General features: G+C 37.9%; 1 protein-coding gene across 1 annotated transcript in view; it reads left to right on the top strand.

The window, feature by feature from the left end:
• The window catches only part of TANC2 (tetratricopeptide repeat, ankyrin repeat and coiled-coil containing 2), a 272,868-nt gene that overhangs the window by 48,739 nt on the left and 206,515 nt on the right, over positions 1-17,614 (top strand). Inside the window, 2 exon segments of the mRNA XM_026864615.1 lie at positions 72-134; positions 9,853-9,951. Of these exon segments, the coding sequence (XP_026720416.1) occupies positions 9,885-9,951 (67 nt within the window). The 5' untranslated portion in view covers positions 72-134; positions 9,853-9,884.

The raw sequence follows: 17,614 nt of genomic DNA, 5'->3' as shown, positions 1-17,614 counted from the left end.
TAGACAGCATGGGACACTGTAGTGTGTTGAGAAGATGCTGCTAAATTCTATTTTTTTTTTATGTCTTTCAGGATTTTCAGTGAATGGAAGACGACACTTTTTACTAGAGGTTTCACGTGTTTAAAGATATCAAGGTAGGAGAAATTTGTGCTTTCCATGATCCCACATTTTCTTTGCTGTAGTTATTTGTTTAAATAGAATTGAAGTTGACCTCTGTTGTTTCTGTGTTAATCTGTGATTCCCTAGATTTGGAACATGGAGCATGAGCACTGTCTTCCTATATTGGTTTTCCCAGTTTTAACCTGATTGTTTCTGTATTTAGAGGAAAAGGTGTAATAGCTTTCACGTATTAGTGTTTGATCATTCTCTTATCTTTTCCTGCTGGAGGTGATCAGCAGGAAAACTGATGTAATAAAGATATTTCTTTCTGTAGGGTTCTACATTATTTAGAGTTAATTCTAACTGCTAATTAAAGTATATATACCTTTTGGTACACAAAGTATATGAGTGCACAGCATTCTATATAAAAATAATTTGCTGTTTTAATTTTTCAAGATTTTTGTAAAATCCAAAATCTTCTGGAGATTTTCTCAGAACACAGTACTTGCTAATGGATTGAGCTTCAGTTCCATATTGAATATTCTTGAGACTTGAGCAGGTTTGCAGAGCAGGCTTACAGCAGCTCCTTGATTAGGTCTGTATTTTAATATGCATTTTTCATCATTTAAAAGTTAAGAAAATAATTCATGTTTTCTTTTATCTGTCAAAGTAGTCAAGTGCTGTAACATTTCCTGCCACTTCATATTCACTACCTAGTTTTTTGTTTTCATTTTCTCTAATACCACTGTATCTTCAGTATTAACTTAAGATTGATAGGAGCCTCAAACAGAACATGCAGTGTGTAGCTGGTGTTTTTTTTGAGTGACAGGTTTTTGGCTGCTTTGTGTCATAGCTAAAAGTTGAAGTGCAAGCCGCTCCTGATGGAGAAACTCGCAGCGCTTCAATCTTCTTCTAGTGGTTTGGGGCAAAATCAGTATTGTTGGTCCTGGCAGAACAAGGCTTGTTGATTCCAGCTGTAGAAAGTGCCTTAAAGTTTCTTCCAAGGCAGAGAGTTTATCTCGACTCAACTTCTACAGAACAGTGCCACGTTTTGTTTCAAGCTTAAATACCTAGTTCAAATGGTTGTTGATGGTCGCAGCTACTAATAATAGTATTTAAAACCAAAGCAGTAATTTTAACGGTGATGGGCAACACAGAAGGCACTAAAAGCACTGAAGATGAGTTGATGAAAGTGAGGTGATCATATTCTTAACTTTTCTTGGGTTGTCATTTTTCTCAGAGGCAGTGTAAGTGACATTGTATACAGAGAATGTAAGTGTCCCTTATGAATTCAGTCTGTATCATTAATCTAGAATTAGAAACCAGGTTATGCAAAATGATAAAATCCTGTTCAAATTAAATTTCCTTAATTTCAAGGTCACTGCATTTTCATGTTCAAGAGAGAACTGGTTCTGACTTCTGACTTTCTTCTAGTGAGTGATTGCATTCTTTCAGCAGTGTTTCTGATCTCGTTAGTTTTTCTGGTGTTAAATCCCAACACTTCAATAAAAGAGTTTTGTTGGAGAATTTTTTTTCCCAGAAGAATAAATTCAAACTTTGACCGACAAGTTAAAGTTGCAAAGTATATTAGTTAGTATTCTGTGATCAGCAAGCTTATCTCACCAGAATTGTTGTTTGAGAACAGTAAGGTTATCTAGATTCAGCGTGAATCCTAAGCTGTCTATCAGTGGCATCTCTCTCTTCCAGCAGTCGTGCTTTTATTCTTCATCCTTTTTACTAGGATGTAAGTTTTAGGCAAAATGAAAAACAAATGTTTCCTGTTAATGGAGGAGGGGGAACTCGAGCCTACACAGAGTACATCAGTGCTGGGTGATGGGGAATTGCACCTTTCTGGTGGTGTCCTCCTGCTGCCTTACAGCTCCAGAAGCAAATAGCTGCTGCAGTCTGGCACTGTTGCCCAACTAATTAGCTCTCTGGAAGTGCTGTTTTTCCAAGCACAGTACCAAAATGAGCTGTTCCTCAGAGTAAGTTGTATGAGTTTCCATCATAGTACTTGTCTCATGCCTCTCGGGCTTTAACTGTCTGTAAGTTACCTCTGAACATAAACAGCACAGACTCATCAGGAAATATGTCTGACCATGTTCACCTTGGGGCTGTTGCTGGGAACTCCACGTACGTGGGAATATTACTGTGTTGTGCTCTCAGAATTACTTTTCAACTCTATCATTAAAGGCTGCTTTATTTTGCTAAAGCTGACTTCCTGCTTCCTTATGAAGCGCTGTCACGTTGACCTGCTGCCTGCTTGTCCAGTGTGAATGCTGTTAGTTATTTTAATGTATTTTTATGTATCTCCATCAGGGATAGTTGGAGAAGCAAAACCAGTACGGGCATATGTGGCTGCTCAGAGGAGGAAAGGAGAGAGAACAAATGCAGGGGCTCTTGAGTTACAGGGGTTAGTGGCAGCATCTGTAGGAGGGGTAGTCAAGAGATCCCTTGAGGAGGGGCCAGAGGGGATGGACAGATAGGCCTTCACATCAGACCCCCCCATCCTAATGATTAGTGTTTAGGCTTTCTTTAGGGAACAGAAAATGATTGTATTTTATGCATACTAAGTTGTTCTAAAGCTTATTAGAGAACTTTGTCTAATAAACTCTTAATTGCTTAAAAACCTGTAATTGATAGGGTTTAGTCCTTTTAATTCCTTTTTTGTTTTCCTTTTTCCAAATAATCCTAGAAGTTCTTGGCATTTTTGCTAGATTACAACAACGCTTATTTAATTCCTAAAGTTCCTGGTAATATTTACTCTCTAAATGCTGCTCCTGTGTTTTTAAATGTGCATGGGCCAAGCTTATAAATATAGGTTTCCTTTGACTTAGAGTTGTAATTGGTTATTCACACTCCTGTTGTGAGTCAGAGCTGTTAAGTGAGGCAGAGAGTTTAATGCATTTGATCTTCATGAAGTTTGTGGAGCTTCTGACATACCCTGACAATTACCAGTTACAGCGTGTGGCAGGCTGGTCGTCCTGAGAACGTCGCAGCGCTGCAGAAATGTGCTTTACTGGGCTACTAGTCCTTGTCATTAGGTTGTCTCTCAAAACATCCTCTTGAATTTCAGGGCAATTTAAAATAAGAGTATAGGTTAAGCTTTGAATAATTTAGTTGAGCAGCATGGGAAGTTTCAGTCTAGCAGCTGCTGCAAGCGAATGTGGAACAGATTTCTGTGTACGATATATGTTATACATGGAGTAAATGCTTGACAGCCTAACTGGGTTTGTGTTGGGTGTCTTCCTTTCACTTTTCAATTTCTTTCATCTTGTGATAATTAGCTTTATAAATCTGTCACTTGTTTTAAAAAAGTCCTTGTTACCTATTTCTGTCTGAAGTTGGAATGCTCTTTCAAAACAGTTCGCTAACTTGTGAAAGGTTAGATTTTTCTTTTTGTTTGTTCATAAATGTTAATTTAGTCTTTGCATGTTTTTAAATCCTGAAAACTAATATTTAGAAAGGTACCTCTTTTTTGGCATCTTAATATATGCTTCTTATTATGCCCACTTCTTCATTTCTCATGTAGTGAGTTCAGTTTCCTTCACCAAAAGAGATAATCTGGTGTTACCACGGACTTTTAAAATAGAATATTTTATGAGTAACAAGCTTTTCTGTTCTTTTGCATAAGGTCAGAGGACCTTGTTTTTCAGAAAAAACATACAAGGAATTATGCTTTTTAAGAAATTTTCTTTCCATCAGTCCTATTGGGAATTAAGGGAAGATGTGCTAAAGGAATGTGATGCCTCAGGATATTCTGAGATAGACAGAAGCAGATGAATAAAGGCATAAGCAGTGAGGTATGGGCTAACTATTTTCCTGCTTGTCAATACAGAATACTGTCATGGTATTTGTCAGCAGTAAAAGTACAGGAATTTAGTCATCTAATGAGTATGTTTTTAAAACTTTATTTGGCATGATCTTCTGAGTATAATGCATTGACTTGGTGCTGCCAAGTCTCTATTCCAATTTACAAAGTTTTGTTTCATCTTTAATGATAAACTGACAGAAATGTAGTGTGAATGCCTGTCTGCCTTCTGCACCCAATGATCAAGGGTGATTTGTCACAGGGAGCTCTCAACGTGCACGTTTGGGTGGGACTATACTGCTAAGCTATATTGTAATGCTCTCCTCTACAGCTTGGCAAAGCATCGTGTGGAGGTAGGATGCTCTAAGATTCACATGTTTTATGCTCTTCTGAATTTTTGGAAGTGGTTTGTCACTGATAGAAGTAGTCATTTCTCACTGAAAAATCTGTTTTGGTAGAAGTTTGCAAATACTTTACTTACCTCTATCTATAGACAAAATTTTTGAGAATTTTTGACTAGATCATGTTCATAAACTTTTGCTGAGTATTATGAAGGTTCTGGGAATAAATTCTGTCTTAATTCGCTACAGTATGAGCTGCTGCCTGAACTGGACAAAGAGCTAATGGGATCTCATGGTCTGGCACAGAGGTGTTCTTGTTTACAGGCTTTTACTTCACTCACTTTTCAACCACAAATTAATATATGAAGAGGCAGCTGACAGAATTGTTGAACTACCTCCAATTCGGAAGTATGGGCAATTTTTTTTAAGTTGTCCTTTTCACACATTCAGTTAAAGCTCTGTACTGGCTACATTGACTGTACAGTCTGCTGCTTTGAACTACTCGAATCTGTGAACATCACTGTAATGCACAGGCAGCCTAATTGGGCTTTCTCCTGAGATTTCAAGGAGGAAAATTGTGAACATGTATAAAGAAATCAATTTCTTCTAAAATGTTTGAAAGACCAAAATGTTTACGGTTATTTTACTTTCTAGAAACAACTTCTGAAATGCTTGTCCTTTTATGTAGATGTTTTCATTCTGGAGGCAAGGAAGGAATTAAGGGGGAAATAAAATTCTTAAGAAATGGGCATTGCACATATAACTTAGATTGCATTCCTTTAATACTTTTGTAGTTAGAAAGTTTTCATTGTTGGAAAAAACAGAGATTAGAGTTCTACTCTGAAAAGTATATATTTAATAACTTCCAATCCTAACTTGCACAAAGCTTGACAGCAGTGGCCAAGCAATGTTTGTATGTCTCAATGGACATCTAATACTGTTTGGGAAAAGCACTTAGCTTTGCACTTAGCTTTATTAATCAGCTTAAAATTAGTTTTATTTTTAGTGAGGTGATCATAGAAGAGGAAAATATTGGGATCTAGCTCTTTTAGTGGTGGTATATGGGGCAAAATAATTCACTTTGATTTTGAAATGCTGTGTCTGACAGTCAATATCTTTCCCTAGGAAATCTCTAAAAAGAAGCAAAAATGACTCCTGTGGGCTCTAACAACGTATAGTCACCCAAAATGTGAAGTAGTTTTCACAGCCTGTCTACAAACTCTGTCTTAAAATTAAGAAAACAAAGAAATAGGCCTTAGTCATCCAGGAGGATTCCATGAGATATTACGGACTTGTTCAAGCTTAGCATTTGGTGTAAAGTTGCAGCTTGCAGCATGTCTCTACTCCCTTGCCTTTGTTTTTTTTCTCTCATTGTGTTTGTACTACTGCTTTCTCATGCTCCAGAAACTGGTTTTGTTTGTGTATTTCATTGAAATCTAGCTTTGTTTGAAGATAAAACAACATGTGGCAGAGTCTGTCTATACATAAACCAGAAGATTCTTGAGCTGTTTTTAAAAAAAAAGGCTACTTTTGTGAAGTGCCATTGATGCTATAAAACAGAGTTCTTAGAGACAGTACCTTTTTATTTACCTGATGATAGTCTTTGGGGACTTTTGCTTGTGTAATTTTTTTTGTTAGATTTGGTAAAGATTCAAATGACAAGCTGAATGACAAGTGTAGTGGCTCTTGGTGGCCTGATTTGATGACAGCAGTATCCTGTGGCAGTGGGAAGGATCCCATCAGCATACTCTGTCTTTAGCTTCTGCTGACACAGCAGCTTGTGAGACGAGAGGAGAATTAACCTGGACTGTAAGATGTGTTGAGGACCTCACTAAGGGTATGAAAAAATGCCTGATCCAGCTCCTCCTAATACTGTAATACCATTTGCTACTTAATCCTTCTAATTCCATGAACTAATATGACCAACAGAATTTTTAATTTAGAGTGCTTACTGTTAAATATTATTTCTGGCTTAGTATTAGCTAAACAGAGGGAGAACTGTGACCACATTTGCTTAAAGCCACAAAATAATGGAGTTGTGCATGCAAAAGAAAAACAGCAGTTGATTTTGGTGACCTGCTGATTCTGCTACTCTACATTGTGAAAACCTTAACTAATCAGGATATAAATTCAGTGAGTACTTACACTTAAGAGTACTACACCATTGTCTGTAAGATGCAATGAAACCATGTCATGAGTTGAGGCTAAACTAGGTCTATTGTTAAAAGTCCTTTCTTTCCATCTCCTGCCTGTGCAGGTCACTGTAGATATAGCAGTCCTCTGAGACTTCTAGGTGAGCTCTGAGAATATGGAATTAATCCTTGAGTCATCCCATGGCTGGTAACTCAGGGTCCTAATACAAGACATCAGTTGTTTCTCTACTCCATGGTTTTTCGGAGCAAATTCATGGAGGCCTTATGTATGCTCTGCACAGAGACTTAATGTAATGCCAGTAGCAGCACAGCAATTTCTGGCACAGTTTGCCATGTGGAGACTAGAGGTAAACATCATCAGCAAACTGTTATCCTCACCTTTGGCACTGTTCAGGCTCAGTCCACTTGGCTTCATTAGCATAATGAGGTTTAATGAGGTTGTACCTCGGCACTGATGGCACAACTCCACTCAGTTCTCTTCTCAGTGCAAGCTGATGTGGGGGTAGTCCCAAACCTCCTTCTTGATTCACAGGAACTTTGAAGTTTTGGGCTGTCCACTGCTACCATGAGAGTTTGATTCTGCCATTACAGATAGATTGTCCTTCCAGACTTAGATGGGACTCAGAAGGAATACCTGGAGAGCTGCTTTTTTAAAATGAACAAATAAACAATAGAAAAAAAATAATCCTACACTTCCATGTAGTGAGATTTTATCAGGATCTTTCTCTTCTACCCTAGTGTCACATAATGCTGTAAGATTGTTATTTATTTACCCTCTTTTTACCTAAATCTGAAATAGCAACGTGAGCACTTTAGAATCCCCTTTTGCCCTTCCACCTGCATTGGCTAACTCGTACACTTAATGCTGTGGGTAAAAGATGAAAAATAGGATGTTATTTTTGGCTGGTGATAGTCAAAATCTGATGTTATTCTGTCATCAGCAGTGGAGGTGATTCTCATTTGCTCTAGCATGAATAGAAAATCAAACCTGTAACTTAAGTCTGCAGGTTGCAGGTGATGTCATTGCTTAATTCGCTGGAGTTACACACTCTGAGTATGACTTCTGCGGGAGTGCTTCCAAGGTACTACTCAGACCTGTGGCACTGCAGTCGCTGTGCTGGGGTACTTAGGGCAGGTTGGTTAGGCTGGGGTACAGGAGCTCGGTGCAGGCTGCGTTATGTGCCTGCGGCAGGGGAAAATTGTCAGTCAGTCAGCCAGCCTCCCTCCCCTTTGCTCCCTGCTTCACAGTTGCAGCTACACTTCCAGAAGTACCTCAGCTTGATTGCTGAGACACGGCTGTGTACGTTAGTGTGAATTGTTATTAACTCCAATAGCTGGTTAAACTTCTTCTCCGTATTTGTACATATTACTATCACTGAGCACAAAGAAAGTACCTCTTCTTGTTTTGTCTGTCTTGGAAAAATGTTGCTAGGTGATAGTTACATTTTTCTGTTCATTAACATTTAGGAAAAAAATTACCCTCATTGTGGCTATGACACTTGGCTTAATATAGCAATCATTTGAATCTGCTTTTTTGTAAAAAAAAAAATAAATAATGAAAATTGATCACTTGAATGTACACATCATGTTACCAGCGTACTGCTCAATACCGTAGAGGAGTCACATGCAGAGTCAAGCAGTTCTCCAAATAGTAGCAGGAGGTGTCTACTGCCGCCTTGTTCTCTTGCTCAAAGCCTAGATAAATTCATTTGGATTAGTGGGATGTTGGAGGGATTATAATATTAACATGTTCCAAAATAAATGACACTTTGAGTGTGGTTGCCTCCTTTTTACATTTAAGGTCTACATCATATTTTCTCCTTCTGATGTTGTGCAAATGCTGTATATGAAGGAGTCTGTTAGTAACAGGTTGTAGAGAGGAAGGATATGTAAATCCAGAAGTTTTCTTTCTATGCTGTGAGCTGGAACATAACAGCCATCTAAAGAAACTAAATAAACAGAAGTCAAATTTAAGACAATTACATTTGTGCCCAGATGGGAATTTTTTTTTTTTTTATAGTCACGTAACAGTAGGATGCTTCGAAGAGAGGCCTAAGCTTTGTTTAGGAGCCCTGGGAATAATCCAAAATACTGGCTCGTTGTGCTTTGATGTCATTATGCAAGGCCTTAGAAAGATGCCAGATGACACTCAAGCAATTCATAGACGCAAAGGAAACACTGGTGCTGTATTTTCTGTTTAATATTCGTGCACGCCTACATATGTGCATGTAGACAAGCATACCCCCAAATCTGTCTGTAGAATCTAACAAGTGAATGGGAGTCTCTGAACGTCAGGAAGGGCTGAAGTTAGTCATCTGTGCATGCTTACTGGTGTTACGGGGGGTTACAGTGCTGAGCTGCTGCCTTGGCGTGTTAGTATCTCTCAGTAAGTCATATTAAAAGGACTTTCAGTGGCTTTAAATATGTATGTAAAGCTCTTTGAACTAGGTATTATTGTATTAATATACTTGAACGTATTAGGTGAATGTGATGAAACTCAAGATCGCATTTATTGAGCATCCACCAAGAAGAACCCAGTATTGTTACAGGAAAAAACCTTGATACATCTATGCAAGATGAATGTGTACCTTGTAACTATGGGATATTATGTTTACAATAGAACGAAGGTTGTGGTTTATTGTATGTCCTGATCAAAGACTCGTTACTATTCTTTTGGTCTAGTTAGGAGCTGTTTTTGTTGCTGCTGTTTTGATGGTTTACCTACTTTAATAAGAGGATGTTCCACCAGAACAAGCTGTCAGTGTGTCTGGTGAACCCAGAAGCTCATCCTTTCATCTTCAACAGCACAGAGACAACTTTTTTTTTTTTTTCCCCAGACATACAGAGCAAGGAAAATATATGGATAATGTTTCTGTTTGATTTTTTGCATCAGTTAACTCTGGGTTTGAGTGGCTTTCCTTCACATGACAATTTATTCAACTCAGAGAAGAATTTGACAGTCAACTAGCCCAGGAGCTAAAGACAACAGTTTTTGTAGTCTGTGGGTTGTCAGCAAGATTGATGATTTTTATTTTTTTTTTCCCTCTGAGCAACGTGAAGGGTAGCAACCCTTTCTGATAGGTTTGGCTTTAATAGTAACAGCAAATGGAGACAGAGTTTGCTAAATGCCGTGTCTTTCCCAGTTTAGTGTAATAATAATTTGGCCAAATAATTTGACAAAATAGGTAGGTCGTGCTAGCAGCAGTGGAATTGTGCAGGTCTGGAAATAGCCTGGATGAACAGAAGCAGACAGACTGGTAGGTTTTACATGGATGTTGATTTCTATTGTTAAGGAATGTATTGGCAAACCAGTCTTTCATCATTCTAAGTTTTTATCTTGTTTTTAGCACTTTCTTACCACTTCTCTATAACGTTTTTCTGCTGACCAAATTGGAGTGTTGCTTTTTTTTTTTTTTTTTTACATCTGTTTTTCTTTTGCTTTACACAGTTTTGGGATACACACAGCGGAAGAGGATCACCATGTTTCGAAACAGTCTCAAGATGCTTCTCACAGGAGGGAAGTCAAACCGCAAAAACAGGTCCAGTGGTAAGTAGATGTCAACTCCTCATGCATGTGTTTTATGTACAGTTTTTCAAGTATTCCTTTTATGTGTCTTTTGGTCTTACTTTGTCTGTCTTTTTTTTTAATGAATAGAGGTACTCAGTTAGTGATCTTGTAGACTTAAAACATCATCATAGGTCATTTTAATACCATACTGTGATTTAATATTTAAAAATATATATATTTTTTTAAAAAAATATATAACTCATAATTGTTTTTATTGGAGATAACATGCAGGGAAAAACAAATAATAGTTATACATAATCCTGTAGTTAACATAAAGGTTCATGTTCCAATTATGGAAATCTAGAAAATAAATTTTTACCCTCAAATGACTGTGATAACTTGTAACAGTGAAATCTTCTTCATTATAGGCAGTATTTTGATAGCAGTAGCAATTTAAAAAAAATTTAAACAAAAAGGAGAGGAATGGGAAGAGATGGAATTAAGGAGAAATTGCCCAAATTTAGTCACCATTTCTGTTAGTTTTCTTTTTCCACCATCCCAGGAAAGGAGTTTACGGTTAGCACTGGTTCTATGGCTTGGTCTGTTTGATCCATGAATGAGGTTAGGAGAGATTGTAATTGTGAAGAAAAACATTACAAAAATACTGATACGCTTTAAAACCATTTTTATTTAACTTTTGTATTTATTTCCAAAAATGGAATGTTGGCAGTGTAAGAGCTTTTAATTAGATCTCATTTTTCTTTTTAAAGCCATCTGGCAGCACATTTTGAATGTTTTGGGGTAGAGTGTTTAGTCGTGCTTGTGCGTCTGTGTAAATAGTGCATATGTGTATTCCAGGGGAAACCACAAGTGAAGATGCAGAGACACAGTGGTGACAAATGCAATGGAAAAAACGGGCTGTTTTCCCTTGCTTGAATCAAGTTAAGATGTATTTCTCACAGTGCCAGAATTTTTTCCCCTCACTTCTAATGTCTTACTACCCCAAGTTTTATTTGGGGGAGTTGTGTTTTTCAGCAGTGTGACTTTGCTGTGCCTTGGAGTTGCCTGGTAGTGTCGCTGATTTTGTTTTAATCCTTAGATGACAGTAATCTGTTAGTTTGGTTTCTGGTGAGAGTCCCAGTTTGTGTTGGTTTGATCTTGAAGATACTTGTCATGAAAAGTTGAAGCAGTGCATCATGGTGTTGACTTCTTTGCATTAGTTACTGTAGTTGGTGTGTATCTCATAGTGGGGAAAAATGTCTGTTTTGCAAGAATGCCCTTAGTGATTTGAGCCTCAGGTTGTGGTTGTCATTCACTGCTTTTATGAAGGAGATTTTCTTTCCTTATGAACTCCTTAGTCTTTTGTTGCAGGAGTGGTTGATCTGAGGGAGGTACCTGCATAAAAAGATAAGTTTGGGGAAGACACACGTGCAGACACTCTGTCCTTTTGTGATTTTGTATCTCTGAAGTATATCACATTTACAATTTAAAGCCCAGGAAAGCACAAGTCCTCTGACGATACTCACAACCTTTGGAAAACTGTACATAGACAAATAATCTTAAATTGTGTTTTCTTTACAAAGCTGTATCTTTGTCAGATGTTCCGTTATCAGTCCCTAGTATTCCTTTTGGCTTATCTCCCAAAGCAATATTAAGGATTCTGTATATGCAGAGCTTTGCAAATATGTGTTTCTTATTTTGTAAATGAAAAATGTCAGTTCTGAAATAACAAGATTTGATATGGCTGTACCTCTGTCTTTGAGCCAAACAGAAAAAGAGATGGGTCTTCTTGAAAAACAATATAGCAGTATTTAACAGATGAGGTTTTCTCTAACGACCATACTGTATGTTTAATTTATTGCAATTCTGCCTTTGAAGTAAGCTGCTTTATTGAGAAGTTCTGTTCGGCATTCTTCAGGGGAGGAGATGATAAGGTTTGTTATATTAACAATGTCTAAATGGAAAACATCCCTCCACTGGAAAATAGTTTTTCAGATAAGTGTTAGTCTATCAAGCTATAACATGTCATGAGGTGAATTCATTGCTGCCTGCGTTTTTTAAATAAATATATTTAATGAATTCTGTATTTCTTCACAACATAATAAGGAAAAAAAATCCATCCATTTACTTTTCTGTGTAGCATACAGTATTATAAGCCTGAAATTTGTTTTATTTATTTGCTTTGCAATTCTGGCGAACTACAAATTTGGTGCTTTAAAAGTTGATAAAAAAGGCCATTACTTATCTAATAATATACAAAAAGAATTTGTCACCCTGTCACTGACAGTGACAAAGCAATTTTCCTGCGCTGGTCTGAGCAGCCCCATGTGGGATCTCACTTGTTTGCTTTGCTTACCCCAAACCTCCGTGCTCTCCTCATCCTGCCTGCCTTCCTGGTCTCTGGGATGCGAAGGAAAGGATCTGCAGGAATCCTCCCACCCCCTTGAATAAATGTACCTGCATAACAATGAGGTCCGAGGGTTTAATTCCCTAGAACATGTTCACATGGCGAGTGTGTACCTTCAGGCCACCTGCATCACTGTTGCCTTCGCTGTCAGGATTTTGTGGGGGCATAAGTGGGACACTGGGGGTTCTGAATTTTTTTCACCCAAGTGCTTCACAAAGATCAGGTATTTATTGAATTTTTAAGATTATATTTATCACTAACATGATTTTGGTTGCTAATTAGAAGTTGTCAGTGACGTTTCCCTGATGGTTTTGGTGCTCTGATTTGCCTCCTGACCTCGGAAGCTGCATCATCATGGGCAGTGGGATGGGGAGGGCAGAGCCAGGGGAGGGAGCGGGAGCTGCCCCCCAGCAGACACAGCTGCTTCCAGAACAACCTGTGTTCACAGAGCTACACCCATCTCCTGCAACTGGCAACAAACTCAAAATTGTAAGTTCTGTGTTGTGAGTGTTAGAGGTCTCAGGCCTGCTGTTGATTCACCGCCGTGTAATGGTGTTGGATTACTCAGGGAGGTGACGGCCCACTCGGGTGTTTCCGGCGCGTGTGGGTTTGGGTGAAGTTGCAGCGTGTGTATCTTAATTTCCTCCACTCCAGTCATTTTGCATTCCAGTGAGGGAGTAAACCTTTGAAGCAGGGTGAAAGGTATTGTGGGGTTTTTTTTGGGGGGGGAGAATCCAAGTGAGCGCACCAGCCTTTGAAATCGCAGTTCTTTGCAGTTCCTTTCCTTCGCAGTGACACAGTTAGCAAACAGGGTCAGCAAAGTCAAGCTAACAATCCCTAGACGTTGTGATGTGGTTTTGATAATTCTTCATGATTAAAAGAACACTGGTAGTGGTAACAGTAAAATGCCTTTTTATTATTCCTCCTTCAGAAACTGCTGAGCAACTTCTCTGAAGAACTGTGGTTAAAATTTATTTTGACTCTGCTGGGGTGGGTTTTTTCTCTTTGGTACTCTTTCTGGTATTGTGGTTCAAGAACACACAAAATATTTATAAAAGAAGAATACCAATTACGTGCGAATGAATGTACAGTTATGTGCAGTAATGCCAATTAAAATAAATGAATTTCTTCTGCAGCATCAGATTGTGTAATCTCCTGTGGTTAATTTTGTGTATGTGTGTACTTTCAAAACTCCGCTGATAGGATTTCATAGCAGCGTATTGTATGCAGTGTAACTCTGTGTATGTGTATTTGTGCACATATTTAATCTCTTGTCTTAACAAAAATTCTCTTGTGACTCAAGGGCACTCAAGATGTTTTACAGTAATGCCTTGAGGACACCTTATGACTGCAGTAGTATTTTGATTAGGCTGTATTTTCTTCTGTCATAAATGGATATTTCACAAAGCTGCCAGACAACAGTGTCTGTAAAGCTGAAATGTGATCTGAATGCAGTTTAATATTACCTTTATTTTGCATGTCTCTGTAAATTAATTTAGAATAGAAGACATGTTTTCTCACTCAAGTTTCTGTGCAGAGCTAAATTTACTTAGGATCTGTTTGTTTTAAAGCATAAAAGGGCTCTGCTTTGCTCCATCCTTTTATTCCTTCTGGCTGTAGATCCAGCAGATTGTTGTGGCCAGAAGCCCTATGACTAGGGCAAGCAGTTGCATTAAACCCCTGCATTAACTCCTGCCTGCTGCTGCTTCTCAGAAATTTTTTGAGGCTTCTTTCCTCCTAATTCAGCCCTTCCAGGGCAGTTCTGTTTGTTCTCTGAATCCAGAGACTGTAAGGTACTCTGGTGGTTTTATCTTTTTTATCAAGGACCTGTCTCATATTTATCTGCAGTTTGCTTGCTTATACTTAACATTCATTGATCTGGGTGTGTGTTTAATTAGTTTACATCAAATCAATCCACTAATATATTCATTCCAGTATTGTCTTAGTGAAATAAGCCTGTGTAATGGATCCAATCTTTCCACCTATTATAATTATCTTTGTTTCTTTTCCAAGCAGATGGACTATTTCCTTCTTACATTATCACATTAAATTAATACTACTGTAAGAGTTCAGATTCCCTTTAGAATATAGTAAAATTCAGCTGCAAAACTGCGTGTTTTATTTGGTTTTATATTTCTCTTCACTTTGTGATGTGTAAATCCAGGAATTTGTGCCTTTTATTTCTGGCAGAGGCTGAGGTAGAGTCTTAAAGTACTCTTGTTTTTTTTTTTTTTTTTTTTATGTTAAATTTATCTGAGGCATGTAGTTCCTTATAAACTAGCCCAAAGGGTCTGCTTTTTTTCTTCTGAGTTAGTTAGGGATTGTATCTTACTTGTTCTTAACTGATACAATGCACACAGTTTTTATCTTGAGCTTACCTGCTAGAAGCTTGCCTGTCATTTATAATATTTTTGGTGTAGGATTTCTAAAACCTGTTCTTCTATCCTGGTTCACAGGAGAGCCAATTACTTCTAACTTCCAAGGTATTTATAGGGCCTTTTGGAACCTGCCACTTTATATTTTAATTCCAGAACTAAAAGAGCCCCTGTCAAATACTCTTCTCTTTTGATTCTTGCCTTTCTAAGATAAAAGGCATTTCGGTGAAGGTCCATCACTGCTTTGCAGAACTCCATACAGTTTCTTATCTATCTGATCTCTTTTGGAAGTCTAAGCATAATTTTTACCCCAGAAGAGTTTTAGAGGGTCACAATTGCTTTTTTGGATTTAATTTCTGAAAGAAATTGGTGAGTGATGAGATCCAGCTGATGTGTCCTGTAGATGTTGGGATAACTTAATTTAAGAAGGTATTAGAAGTGAGGTAGTAAAAGACTTGTCAGACTTACAGAATGTGGTGTGGTACTGAACACCAAATGTATCCACATGTTCAAGGTATTTCATCCAAATAATAATTCAGGCCAATTTTTTCCCCAAAAGTTTGCTAGTTTTTCATAAGCCCGTTTTTAAACAAGTCTTGAGTATGTTGACAAATCCATAGCTCCTCTGACCACAGTGAAGTCTTGTACTTGAGTTTATTAAGAACGAACTTGACCCTTCCTGAAAGTTTGTTTTTCATTTATGTAATTTAGTGTTCTTAAGAAGGAAATATATTGGGAAGATACATTGTGTACACATGCACACATTTTTCTTAGGCATATTTTTGGTCAGAATATGTCTTGTTCATATACCAAGCTCTCTTCCCAGACAAATAAAAGATGCTTGGACAATAAAACTTTTGCTTCTCTCTTCCATAACTATCTCAGAGAGAATTTTAGCACCTAGTGCCATATTATTCTAATATGTATTTCTTTAATTCTGATCCAAAATATCTTTTTTTTTTTTTTTACTATCACCACAGATGTTAACCTAACTTGCTTTATAGCTCATAAATAATTCTTATTTGACAAGTCTGTTCAGTCCTTGACTGTGTTTATAATTTTTTTATTAACTGACTCAACTGTTCCACTAGTGTTTATCAACCTGTATTGTTTTATGCTTCTGTGTGTGAGCATATGGGGGGAGCGGGGGATAATCCAGCTCTGTCAGCCTAAGCCTTGCCAATATTTTCACAAATTTGAACATCACCAGCTGTAACAACAAGTGTGTTGACTAAGGCTGCCTCCATCCTGTTATGAGTAACAAGCAGTGGATGTGCTCACCCCACCTCTTGTGTTCCCAGAGCCCTGAAAGGGACTTCAGTACCTGAAGCACTGTTGAGTGAGTTTTGTTCCTGCATCCTCTTTGTGGCTTTTTCCACTCTTTTCAGATTTAATGAATTGTTTTATTCGTTACCTTTTTTTGCTTTCCTCAAATACAGATGTATACACTAATCTTTTCCTGGAGAGGGATATTTAGTTCTTTCTCAGCATTTTCTGATGGTCATCTCATGGTGCTATGTGTTATTCTTAATGATTTGCATATGGAGAGTTTTTCAGAGCCGTATTCTGAGCTTCTAACTTCCCTTGTTGTGGTACACTTACAAAACTCCTTTTTTCTTTGCCCCAGTTTTCAGACCTTACAATATGACTTTCCCCTACTTTTTTCAACATTTTAGCTCACCAGATTACTGCGTTTTACTGCATTATTTCTGGAATCTGAACTATTTCAACTTCTTATGGATTTTTTCAGTTAAATCTTCTTGAATACTCATAATGTTGTAGTTCTCAGTATTCCCATTTTTTTTGGCTTTATATCTTGTGGGGAATTGGAAGAATGCCATGTTTCTTAATATCTGATTTTTATGATACAGCAGCATCTCGCTGTCTTTGGAATGCTGTATTTGGGGTCATTACTATGAGACTTAAATTTTGAGGACTTCTAAATCCTTTTTCCCCACTTGTGTTGTACTGTTCTCTTCAATGTATAACACTGCTTGAAAGGCAGGTTCTGTGTATCAGGTGTATTTACTGTTTTGATACAGGTGCAGGTCTTACTTAGTTCCTCCCTTTTCATTGAAGTAGCCTGTATCAGAGCTTGAAATGTGTCATGATTTTTGTTTGGGTTTTTTTTTTTCCCTCCCCCAAGACAAAATGAGTGAAAGAATCTTCACTCTGTCCAATTTGTTCAAAAAGATTAAGTTGTAAAATTAGATACGTGCGTTTGGAGAGGTGAGAGGAAGCGGTTTGATGTTTTTCTTCTGTGCTGATTGCTTTATTTGTTGCAAATAGCTAAAAAAGAGCAGAAGGCATGCCCTGGGTACTTGACAGAATTGTCTCCTTTACAGCTGCTGGGAGCTAGTTGGGTTTTTTTTTTTGTTGTTTCCACATTTTTTATTTCTGTCAGTGCATCTACAAGCACTCCTTTTTCCTCAGTCATCCACATTTTATTTTTCAGACGTGTTCCTACTTGCTGGTTTTTATCCAAGATTTATCTCTAGGTCAGTGAGCCCATTCTCAAGTTCTTCTATATCAGCTTTAATCCTTCTCAAACCTTTCCCTTCATTAGTGATTCTACAGATCTGATTGCTGAGATTAATTCACTGAGGTCCCTTCTAATAGCGGGGGTTGATTTGTCCTCCTGCTCTGCTCTGAATGCTGCTTCCATTACAGCAGCCATCTCCCCTCTGCTGTCCTCATATGTTCTGAGCTCTTTAACCCCTGGAGAGTTTCTTCTAGGGAAAAGAAAAAGGCTTTTTAAACCCATCCTTTATGTGGGCATCCATTCTGCAAACAAGGGAATCGATTTTTGAAATTAAAGGGGTCAGGAGCAGTAATGTTTGCAGGTTGTGCCATTTCCCCTTCAGAGCTCTGCCTTTAGGCAGTGGTTGGCTCCTCTGACACCGCGCCATCGACCACCTTC

Source organism: Athene cunicularia, assembly GCF_003259725.1.
Source record: "Athene cunicularia isolate RWA chromosome 27 unlocalized genomic scaffold, athCun1 chr27_part1, whole genome shotgun sequence".
Classification (NCBI taxonomy): Eukaryota; Metazoa; Chordata; class Aves; order Strigiformes; family Strigidae; genus Athene; species Athene cunicularia.
The sequence above is the reverse complement of the archived record's forward strand: the minus strand, read 5'-3'. Positions and strand labels throughout refer to the sequence as shown.